The sequence below is a fragment of the Xenopus laevis genome, chromosome 1L, assembly GCF_017654675.1.
Source record: "Xenopus laevis strain J_2021 chromosome 1L, Xenopus_laevis_v10.1, whole genome shotgun sequence".
Taxonomy (NCBI): Eukaryota; Metazoa; Chordata; class Amphibia; order Anura; family Pipidae; genus Xenopus; species Xenopus laevis.
Window position 1 is genome coordinate 83,597,063 of NC_054371.1, and position 12,785 is coordinate 83,609,847.

The 12,785-nt window shown below is 37.0% G+C and overlaps 1 protein-coding gene across 2 annotated transcripts in view; it reads left to right on the top strand.

Moving 5' to 3' along the window:
• Positions 1-7,577, top strand: part of snca.L (synuclein alpha L homeolog) — a 68,697-nt gene extending 61,120 nt beyond the window's left edge. Inside the window, exon 6 of one of the 2 annotated variants that reach the window (NM_001087154.1) lies at positions 6,894-7,492. In NM_001087154.1, the coding sequence (NP_001080623.1) occupies positions 6,894-6,926 (33 nt within the window). In that variant the 3' untranslated portion in view covers positions 6,927-7,492. Of the gene's footprint in view, positions 1-6,893 lie in introns of both variants that reach the window. The other variant, XM_041563723.1, reaches the window with a different exon arrangement.
• Positions 7,578-12,785: the final 5,208 nt, after the last annotated feature.

Consider the following 12,785-nt stretch of genomic DNA (forward strand, 5'->3'; position numbering starts at 1 on the left):
GAGGCACTGGTGCTGTAGTAATGAGTCCATCAACTAATTGTAGGTTTAATGCAGCAAAGAGATCCCTTCCAAGTATAGCAGTACCCTTATTCACAATGTAAAAGTCACATTTTGCAGTATTTGATTCAAATTGTACAGTCACTGGCAAGCAACCAAGCACAGGGATTGGATCCTTTAAGTAACTGACCAGTTTCAGGGCAGGAGCAACAAGCAAATCTATTTCAAAGTATTTCAAGAAAATATCCTTTGGTATTATAGAAACAGCTGAACATGTATCAAGTATCAGGTTAATGGAGTGCCCCTTGTCAGCAGAAGCAGCACTGACACTGACAGTGCACATAAACTTGTCTGGAATAAATGTACCAGCTTTATCCACACTTAATACTGTAGCATTTGTAGTATTGACTTCATGAACATCTTAAGCAGAACTATGGCAGATCTTAGCAAAATTTCCTACCTTTGTGCATCTGCAGCACCGTTTAGCTTTTGCAGGACATGTAACATGATTTGCAGTGTGTTGTGTTGAACCACAGCGAAAGCAGTATTTTCTATTTGCAGTGAATCTCTTTCCTTAGTACTGTATTTTGCCTGTGACTGTGCATTATTAGAGAGTTTTAGCCTCTGACACTGCTGTTTCAATTAGGCTAGCAACTGTAATAGCCATTGCAAGGGTTAAATCCTGCTCTAGAAGCAGTCTCTCTCTAATGCGAGGTGAGTTTGTTTTTTACACTATTTGGTCTCTTAGCATTTCATCTGTTAGATTCCCAAAGTCACAGGTAACAACCAGCTCTCTCAAAGCTGCTGCAAATTGTTCTATGGATTCGCCATTACGTTGTCCACGTTGGCGGAATTTATATCTTTCAGCAACCACATTTACTCTTGACACAAAAAAGTTCTTTATAGCAGTAAGAGCAGTTTCATAAGTATCATCAGATAATGGTAATGTATAGAATATACGCTGTCCCTCTGCTCCCAGGCAGTGAATAAGTAAAGTACGTTTTCTAGCAGCAGAAATCTCCCCTTGGTCAGCAGCAATAATGTAATTTTCAAACATACGGATCCAAGCAGTAAAAGCTATAGTAGGCTCACCAGGGTTTGAAAGAAAAGGTGCAGGCTGCTGCAGCGGTAGAAGAGCCATCCTGTAGTCAATCTGTTATATTTTGGGTAGCTGAGGATGAGTAGAGTATAACACTGCTTTATTAGCAGAGTCATGCAGGCCTTACACAACAGTAAGCTTTCACTTTTAAGCTACCAGGAAGTATGCACAGTATAAGTATGAGCACAGTGACATCTACAGGCCATTTGCATAAACACCACAACTCTACCCTTTTCAACCTGCAGATTCATCTCTCAGAAATGGTACTATGAGTAATGCTTAATAAAAAAAAAACATTATAAAACACAGCTTCCGGGTGTACTCTGTCTTTCACAAAAGGCGACTGCAAGATTCGATGTGCGTTGCTCGACAACTTCTCCTTGCCAGCCTTCTAAACAGGAAGTTTGTTTTGGCTGTGGGCAGTGTAACTTCTTTGGCATCATTTATTTCTGTAAGAGCAGGCGAGTGAAGGACTGCAGCAGCACACTGGTCAGCAATGAATCAAAAAACTAAGGAAGACCCCTCCTAAATCCCAGCATGCATTCCTTCACCTCTCCCCTGCTTTTACAGAAATAAATTATGCAGAAGAAGTTACACTGCCTGCCGCCAAAACTAACTTCCCGTTTAGAAGGAGGAGGAGATGTCTAGCAACATACATTGGATCTTGCAGTCGCCTTTTGGGAGTACATCCAGAAGCTGTGTTTTATAATGGTATTTTTTAGTAAGCATTAATCATAGTACCATTTTTGAGAGATGGATCTGCAGGTGGAATAGGGTAGAGTGGATTCTGAATTTAAAAAAAAATTGTGTTACTGGTCCTTTAATCAGATCAGGGACAAACACAAAAAATGTGCACGTTTTTATTTTATTTTTTACCGTAGAAGTCCGAAATAGTCGGTTTTGTAGGTAAATTCTAAAAAGGTTGACTGTCATTGACTAGTTTTGTTTTCTGTGGTTATCTACAAGGCAATGACTGACATCTAAAATCACCAAACAATCTTTAGGCCTTTAATGAGCTTCAAATTAAACAAATGCTCATAACCCCATTACACTCATTTGGCCTTCAGGGATTCTACAATGTCTGTAATAACATTCTGATGCACACATCCAATTAAAAAATGCAAACATGTTTTATTTGCATGCATATGAAAGTAGTTTTTTTTTACACTTTAATATACTAAATGTGCTTATAATGATGTCGTATGGAAGTACATTAGTTCCATGGCTGGAAAAATTAAGGCAATGATACTGAAACATAATATTTTCCATTTCTAAGTTAGAACTTGAGGAGAATGTCCTTTGTTGATTCTAGTAAATGATTTACAGTATATAAGGCTCCTATTTTCATCAATACATTTTATACTCATGTAGAAATGTAGTTAATGTTCAATAACAATTTCTAAGGTAGTACATTGCACATTTTCATTAATTTACAACTGTAAAGATATTTTCTGTTTCTGGCACGATATTGTCTAGGAATTTTATAACTGTGCAAAAAGGTGTTATTTAAATTGCTGTACATTTTTCATTGAGCATTAGATATATGCAAGCATCTTCTTCATCTCTAAAATGAAACTCTCAGTCTGCATAAAGCTTTTTATAGGGTAACTTGTCAAACATTGCTTTATTTTAATAGTCATGGGACTTTGACACTTATCCTACAGCACACACACACTTATATGCAATAATGGAGCAGTAGCTTCCTGACAGGAGAAGAACAAGTGTTACATACACTATGAAATGAAAGGGTGCTTAACCCATTTATTAGTTGAAGAGTGATCTGTAGAAAAGAGATTTCTAACAGTGAACTTTTGTTTTGCGTAAGAGATGGGTTAAGCACCCTTTAGCCCCATTGTGTCCTTTAACTTGAATTGCTGCTATGCATCTTGTCACCAAAGTATCGCACCCTCCTCAAAGTTATCTTTCACAGTCCAGTAGCCATCCTTTTATTTTGGGGCATGCACGTGCATTAGGAACCCTTCACCTAGAGCAGGGGTCCCCAACCTTTTTTTTACCCATGAGCCACATTCAAATATAAAAAGAGTTGGGGAGCAACACAAGCATGAAAAAAGTCCATTGGGGTGCCAAATACGGGCTGTGATTGGATATTTGTTAGCCCCTGTGTGGACTGGCAGCCTACAGGAGGCTCTACTTGGCACTATACTTAGTTTTTATGCAATTAAAACTTGCATCAAAGCTCCTGCTTTGAGGCCACCGGGAACAACATCCAAGGGGCTGGAGAGCAACATGTTGCTCACGAGCTACTGTTTGGCGACTGCTGACCTAGAGGCTTCACTGGGTGCCTTTGTACACACACTTTGTAACTTCTGTAAATACACCACTTTTAGTTTCAGTGTGGTACGTTTTACTGGTATATTTTTCTTTACCTGCACCCAGGACAGTTGGCCTGCAGTGCTCCTCTTTGTTCCTGTATAATATATATATATATAGTCATGCAATGTGACAGCACTCCAAGGAATTTCAAACAAAACAAGTGATGCAACGGAGGTTTTATTAGATCCGACGTTGGAGCTTTCATCAGGGAAAAGAAACAGAGCATAGTGTCCAGGGGGAGTTTTAAAACCCCAATTTTGGCACCAAATAGTGTTGCTAGGCAACCAAAATAACAACAAGGGCATGTGCGAGGTATATATAACTTAATATTCCCCAATATAGACCTACTCCTGAACCGCACTATTCCAACCTTCCCAAGTAAGTGGGGGGGGGGTAATAGGGATCAAGCTCTACTGAGGAGAGAGTCACAGGGGATCCATAGACTGGATACAGTGACCCCCAGAGGACTGAATGAGACTCTGCCTCTAGGATGCTTTATTTGAACTGGTGGAGCACACCATTATGGCCGCCCCCAACATTTCACATTTTCCCTATTATAATATGCCCACTGTCTCTATACATATGCCATGTATACCTGTACTGGATTCACTGTAGTGTCTATATACTTACTACATTTTGTTTTTAAATTGTTCCCTTCCTTTGACCAATGACTCCTGCGCACAATGGGCAGCAGACTTATCCACTCCAGTTGCCAGTCCACTTCCTCCCTTGTATTGCCCTTATCTGCATGCTAACCTTTAAGTCCGCTTTGGTCCTGCTAAGTGGGTGAGGGGGCAAGGTTGCGGAATATATGATAAATATATATAAACCCCCCCTGCGCTCCAAATGGGTACAGTCAATAAGCAGCGTTTGCCTGTTGGCATTATCCGCAGACAGGTTGCACCGCTTTTCTGTCCAGCACCTTTTAAGCTTGACGCAATGGTGTTGCTAGGTGCTTGGCGCTTGGAAATGGGGGGCGTGTCTGAGCACAAAAGACCAGCCGTTCCACCCACTGCACCTTCGGGTCATAGGAACCGCCCACCACTACAGCACCATGAACACGCCCATTCAGCTGCGCTGTTCCGTTGATAAACTACAGTATTGTAGAATATGCGGGTGCACTTACTTGGGAAGCTTGGAATAGTGCGGTTTTAAAACTCCCACCTGGACACTATGCTGTGTTTCTTTCCCTGATGAAAGCAATATGGAGCTGAAATGTCGGATCTAATAAAACCTCCTTTGCATCACTTTTTTGTTTGAAATTCCTTGGAGTGCTGTCACATTGCATGACTATTGATTGATTTTTTTGACCAGCACCCAGGTTAAGTTTTTGGCTGATGGTGTGCGTCCAAACGAACTATATATATCTATATATATATATATATATATATATATATATATATCTATATATATCTATATATATATATATATATATCTATATATATCTATATATATATCTATATATATATATAGATATATATATATACTGCTGATTGGTTGCCATAGTTGACTAGGCCTGTAGTAAACTTTGCACATTTAACAATATAACCCCCAAATCTGTAGAAAAGCAATCAGGAGAGAAACTAGACCTGTGGTATATCTGCCACCCATACTTTTGCACCCACCAGATCTTTTATAATATGATACTGCATTTGTGTGCCTATTTGTCACACTCTGGCTAATATAAATTAGGAAATATTTAGAACATATTCTTCACCTTCTCATGGAAAGTGTCTCAAAGGAAAGCATTGCCGTTTAAAGGGATTCGGTCATGGCAAAACATGTTTTTTTCCAAAACACATCAGTTAATAGCACTCCTTTAGCAGAATACTGAATTAAAGTCAATTTTTTCAAAAGAGCAGATTGTTTTATATTTAAATTTAAAGTCTGACATGGGGCTAGACATGTTAGTTTCCCAGGTGTCCATATCCCTTACACCTGCATTGCTAAAAACGCGTCACCTAGTAGATTTGAGAATAGCAGTCAGAAGTAAAACATTTAAGTATGGCTTACCCAAATCGCGGCTCCTTCAGTTACATTGTGAAGGAGAAACAATAGCCTATATGAAATTGTGAAGTGCTAGCTCTACCTGAAAGCGCATAACCAGGCAAAATGACCTGAGATGGCTGCCTACACACCAATATTACAAAACTAAATTATAACTAAAAGAATACATTTAGGGGCCAATTCATTAACTTCGAGTGAAGGAATAGAAGAAAAAAACGTCGAATTTTGAAGTTTTTTTTGGCTACTTCGACCATCGAATGGCCTACTTCGACCTTCGACTACGACTTTGAATTGGAGGATTCGAACTACAAATAGTTGGACTATTCGAACATTCGATAGTCGAAGTACTGTTTCTTTAAGAAAAAACTTCGACCCCCTAGTTCGCCACCTAAAAGCTACCGAACCCAATGTTAGCCTATGGGGAAGGTCCCCATAGGCTTGGCTAAATTTTTTTGGTCGAAGGATAATCCTTCGATCGTTGGATTAAAATCCTTCGAATCGTTCGATTATTCCTTCGATCGTTCGATCGAACTATTTGCGCAAAATCCTTCGACTTCAATATTCGAAGTCGAAGGATTTTCATTCCCAGTCGAATATCGAGGGTTAATTAACCCTCGATATTCGACCGGATGAATTTGCCCCTTATTGTTTCAAGAATAACATTTTAAATGATAGAATGAATTACTTGCAATGTACACAGTGTAATTTAGTAATAAAAACTATACCACAAAAATCATGACAGAATTCCTTTAAATAGAGAATGAACTTGTTTAATATGAAAATCAAATAAAACATTTTCAAAATATATAAAAAAATAAAATTGTATTCCGTTTTCAATCTCACTATGCCATCATATTGAATACATGTCTTTCTTCATCTGCATAATATTTGCTGTCATAATGTTATTACTTGTTTAATATGAAAATCAAATAAAACATTTTCAAAAGAAAAAAGAAAAAAAATAGAGAATGAAGAAGATAGGAAGAAATATCTGGAAAGAAGTGCCTTGGAAACTGACAGACATGTACAGACGCACACACTCACACATACTAATAAAAACAAAAATATGTCTTAACGATAAAAGTAGAATAAGTAAATATTATATCTAAGAGCAAAAAATACTGAGTTCCCTTTTGCCCGTGCACCATATAGTTTGCATCTTGCATGTTATAAATCGTGCATATAATTCAAGCAAACTGAACTGATGTATTGGCACCTTTTGCAAGGGCATTCACAGCAAGCACCTTTGTGAATAGCATTTACATGCATGGTTTGTTCTTTGCACTTTTTCATTTCATTTAATTTGTAAATGAGCCCTAGAGTGGTAAAGTCAGACATGCCATTAGAATTTCAAAAATAAAATGATAAATGTGTCACAGAAACTAAATAAAAAATGTCTACAATAGATTCTCTTTCAAATGCCTAACACTTGTTTCTTTGTGTTGAATTATTGCAGGAGGAATATCAAGATTATGATCCTGAAGCATGAAAAATCAGCGCAAATTACATCCTTTAGAAGATTCTATTTCATATGAAAATGTGTTCTAATGTAGCCATTTGTAATTTTTTTTTTTGGATATTTTCTCAGTTGTTTATTAAGTCTTCCATCCACAGTGATAAAGGCATCACAAAATAGGGTTAATTATCAGAACTAGTGACCCAATGACTCCAACCTACTAAAATGGGAAGAATTGGTAGGGGATTTTTTGTGGATGTTGTGACTTCAATTTTCAAACAAAATTGATTAAAAACAGAAAAAAGAAAGAAAAACCACCTAAGTGTCTACTATTGTCTTACTTTCTATTTGTATGATTGTTTTCAGTGGTTTGGTATTGTTTATAAAAATTTTGTATGTTTCCTATGTCCACTACTGTTACATGTAACATATTGTGATACCAGTTTCTAGCTATACAGTATTTCTGGCATGATCTATGCACAAAGCAGTTTTACATTTTTATCATGCACCCTATTGATTTTGTGTTTATAATGAAATGTGTTGCTATTTAAAGAAATAAAAATAGAGTCAATAAAGATTAACATTTATGTTAAATGCAAGAAGACTTATGTACTATGTCTGTAAAATACTGTGACCTATTTAGTTCTAAACATAAATGAGTGTTTAATAAATCTATTTACAGAGGTCTGTGACTTACACGGCTATTTACACCAGCATTTTAAACTCTGCTACACTTTCATAATCCAGCTTGATTTGACATGGTGTATCATGGAGTTTATGTGGTAATGCATGGTATATTCCTACTTTTATAAATCTGTTTTATAAATATTCCCCCTAGTTATACTGGTATGCCTGGCTATTTATTATGTCTACAATCTCCAGGCTGCCACGATGAATCTATACAGATGATAATTTTCAAGCAGGCATTCATTAAAATGTCATTTTTTTATCCTGCAACTTCATTCTCCTCTCAAAACAAAGAATGGGGTATCTTCTCATTTTCTTGAGATTATACATGCCGATGGGGTTTCCAGTGGACAGGACACAAATGTGCTAGCATAGTTTCTTCAGGATCATACACCAGTACATTTGTTCTCTTACTGTCATGCAATGGTGTTTTGTCTCAGTGCTGTCTGCAGTCTCCACATGATCTGTTAAAAGCAGCTTGTCAACCAATATTTTTCTACACTGTTATAATGAATCTGTACAGATGGTCCGTTAACTGGATTAAATCCATGTTGAGAAAGGACGCAGGTTTGAAGTCCCTCTGTATCAAAATGCATTTTTAAAAGACAGAGCAGCGTCAATGATTCTATCATCCAGACATTTAGTACCTTGTTTTTTTCTTGTTTTTTGGGTATTTTTTTGCTGCTGTGTCAGGTTGAATTTAGTCCCATTTGTAAAGGACTGATCTGTAAATTTTATAGATCCAGATGAATTATCAGCTAAATATATTCTTATATATTCTGATGCATTAGCTGAATGCATCCATTAACTTTTCTGCCCTTTTCCAGAGCCTTGTAGGTCTGTCTATTATTTCCTACCTTTCCTTGCCTTATTTTTGGCTCTACTCTCATTTAAGTGAGTAGTGATGGGCACCATTATTGTTCCTTATTTATGCAGGTGGTAGAGTAAGGTTCTCTTTTATGTTCCTCCATTTTGCAAGTGGATGCCTCATTTCTCTTTTCCTTGTTTATCTAGTTAGTTTTAGGCCACAAATCAGTGGTGGTTTGCTTTTATGTTCTTCCTTTGTGCAGGGAGTGGAACAAGGTTCAGTTTGTTGTTCCTCCTAATTGAACATGGTGGAAACATCTTTCTTGCTCTGCTTTGCAAAAATAGACTCACTTATTTCTCTTTTCCCTCCATTATGCATTTGGTTGAGGTGTTTTTTTATCTTTAGAACAGGGTTGTGGTTTTTCATCTGGTTCCACCTAGAATTCTAGTTTGTAAACAGTTTTTCAAGTGTAATAAAGTTTTTGGGGCCATTGGTACAGCTTTACGGTTGAATATAGTGCCATTTAAACCAAAACAGTTGCTCTAATGTTCCTGCTAGAGGGCCAGCAGAACACCTTGATGCTGAACAGATAAGCAGTCAAAGGGAAATGATTACACAGTCTAAGGTTATGAGCGATGACAATATCTGCTCACCACGCATTGGCTGTCAGTCTAATATATTTAAGACCACAGAAAACTGTTAAATTATGTATATTGGAAGGTTTCTTAGAATTATATTTTCTTTCACTATGGAAAAATGTGTGCCCTTCTAAAAGGGCACAATATTCTCTGTGAACAGGAGGAAAGGAAATATATTTTAAAAATGTTTTACAAGAAAGGTCACTAAGATCAGAAAAGAAGAGCAAAATGTTATTAAGGGACACGACCAATTATATTAGAAAAATTACATGTGCCTCACCTTAAGATAAATATGCAGATAGGGTTCATTTAAAAAAAAATGTTTCCCTTAGTGCTGTGCGCTTTCCTGCATTTTCTCAAATTAGCAATCCTTGTAATGGTTCTTTTCCAGATGGGAGGTTGCTGAACTCTTATATGTAATTGTTATTTTTTTTCATATATCAACTATAAGGCTGCAGAAAGTTTGTGGACAAGATGTTGTTTTGCCATTATTAAAGCTAAATTACAGTAGCGTAAATAGATATTACTAGGCCCCACAGCAAATAATTTTTCAGGTCCCCAAATTGTCTAGAGGTTGACAGGTTTTACCAATTTTTTTCAAATTGTATATGAATTAGAGCATCATGAGGTCCATATACCTCATGGGGCCCCCGGCAGCCGCAGGGTCTGCTTCCTCTGTAGTTACTTTGAAATACTAAAATCTGTTGCTTTCATATGTCTGAGGCACTGTGTTAACACGTAGCCCAAGGGTACACATACATATTATTTTATCTCAAGCTATGAATGGGAAGAGCTGTGTCTCTTCTCTCGCACTTCTTCCTGTTACATTAGAAAATGCATATTTTCTGTCAGGTGATCAGTGAGGGAGCACAGAACATTACAAAATGGTGGCTCCAAGCCTGTGTGACATCAGCACGCTGGAACGGAACGAAATTTTATAATAAAAGAACGCAAGGGTCACAGGTTCAATACCCGAATATAGGAATTCCTAACTTATATTCCTAGGTGTTCCTAAATTTATTATAATTATATTCCTGGACTGAAACTTCTGACTTTGATCCTTTCCGCCTGTCTTTTGAACTACTGCCTGAAAATCATGTTTTAGTGACTTGTCAGTCAAAAATGTTGTCTACATAATCCTTTAAGGGAGAACTAAACCCTAAAAATTCATATGGCCAAGATGGGAGGGGGGGTCACTGCAAATTATCAAGCAGAAAATGTGGTTTGCCTGTAAAATAAGCTGATGCTACAGGGCTAATTATTAAATTCTCATGCTAGTTGTACTGGTTTCTGTGCTTCCATATAGTAATTATCTGTAGTAATTATCTGTATTAATTACTAATCAGCCTTTTATTACAACATTTTTATTCTATGTGTACTGTATATTTTGAGTCGGTCTCTAAGCTCAGTAAGTGACAGCAGCACAGAGCATCTGCAGTGAATCATCAGAAAAAAAGATGGGGAGCTACTGGGGCATCTTTGGAGACACAGATCTTTACTGCCAAAGGGCTGTGGTTGCCTTGGGTTCAGAAACCCAAAACATTATGTACAACATTTCTAGCCTACTTCTTTAGTTAAGCTTTAGTTGTACTTTAAGCAGAATCAAGCATTAACCTTGCCCGAGAGTTCAGAAATATCATGTGACCAAATTTAGCAGTTTGATAACTTATAGCTTTGCTGTCCAAGATGAGTCATGTGGGCCCAAGCACTGATTATACTGGAGTTGTGGCCCACTAAACAGCACTAAACTAGGTGGTTAAATAAACTCCCCGTAAACTGAAAAATATTTTTGCTATTACATATGGTCTTCCTAGCTATTAAGTTTGCATTTATTAACAAAAGAATCAATTTTGACAAACTGATAACTGTGACAAGCCATGCAGTGCAATGAACAAAACCTAATTCTAAGGGTGAGCTGCATGAAGACAAAGGCATAACAATAGAAACCGAAGATCTAGCAGCTGTTGTTGGATGCAGATATATGGAGGGCTTGGAATGGGACCTGAATATGCATTTTGTATACGTGTCCATTTATGTGAATCAAGCAATTGCCCTTAAGATTTAGTAAATGAAACAGTCATGCAATGACCACCTTATACACATCTTTCCAAGCCTTAACCGCCACTGCATTATTTCATCGTTCTGAATTAAATCAAAAATTCCCCACTAATTTGCTAGGTGGAATGAATTATCTGTGGTTTTAAAAGGTAATGTATTCCAAGCCATGATCTCTCAGCCCTATTAGCAGTGTGTAACTCATATCACTTTTAATAGTCTTCATCACTCATGGCCCATTCTTTCCCTGTACCTAACATTGTTGTCTTTGCTTTCAACTTCAGTACCGTTGAAACATGATTTGCCAAGTAATACCTATAAAACCTTTTTAAAACTAGGAAAACAATTTAAGCTATGACTTATACAGATCATAATCTGGAGTGGAGTGAATGTGCAGGTTTGATTTATTCCAGAGTTTGACAAATGCAGCATGTTTGTGTTGATATTAAGCCCTTAATAGGATACACTTGTGCAAGAAACCATCTACAGAGCTCCAGGCAATGTTTAGACAAATACACATAAAAGCAAGTAAGGCTCTTGAATGGTTAGTGAGTATACTTTATTCACAAATGGTAAATAAAGTTATGTGACATTTTATCCAGAATGTTCGGGGGCTGGGATTTTCCAGATAATCAATAATCTTTCCATAATTTGGATCTTCATACCTTAAATCTACTATAAAATCATGTGAACATTAAATAAACCCAAGATTCTGGTTTTGCTTCCAATAAGGACTAAGTATATCTTAATTTGGATCAAGTACAATGTACTGTTTTATTATTACAGAGTTGTGCTGTGCTGTTGGATTTCAATTTACACCATCAGGATGCCGTTATTTCTTTCTATATTTTTTATGTTTGTGCATGATTCTTTAGGTTTCCCTAGCTTCAATTGGCACACTGGGTGCAATTCGTCCAAATAGACTGGAGGGGTGCATTGGCCCTTAGGACCAAAATGTGAAAGTGTAACAAGCAGCTTTACATGCAAGTAAGTACTTTTAATGAATGGTGCTGTAATGACTGTGGCCAACTATTGGATTATAAGTGAAACCTATGGTGATCTTTTGGGGGAAGAACTCAGTGACTTTATTCTTTATTTTGCACAGTTATTAACTTTGAAGGTAACCTTATGCTCATTGGCCGTTTCTTAAGGATGATTGATTTGAGTGCCATTTTTACAGCAGTCTGTAATAAAAATAAACTTCATTGTAGCTAAATGGCATTGCTAATCCCAATCTCAATTGTTTAAGAGTAATGGGTAATGAAAAATTAGCAACTCTTGCTGAGTCTGTCACTGTAAGTGACCTTGAATAAAAAAAAAAAATAATGTCACATCAGTGCAACATTTCACTTGGCATGGAACCTCTGAGTGCTTATATAAAAATACCAGACCACGCTTGTGGATTGGCATAATGACATCAGAGGTTAGTACGATGGCTCAGAATCCTAGTCAGATGTTTCCACCTGACAGCAATGAACTACAATTCTTAGTTAATTTATCTTTCTTTTAGTAAGATGTTTTACTATGCACATATCTCAGATCAAATGTATTATTTCATTCATTGCCTTCCAAATTGTGGTAAAAAAAAACTCTTAGCTTTTAATAAATACGTGGTGCATGCAGCAAGACCAAATTAATTGTTGTTTTTGTAAATCCTGAGCAAATGCCGATATGCAATAGGTGCAACTTGAACCCAGTTGCTAC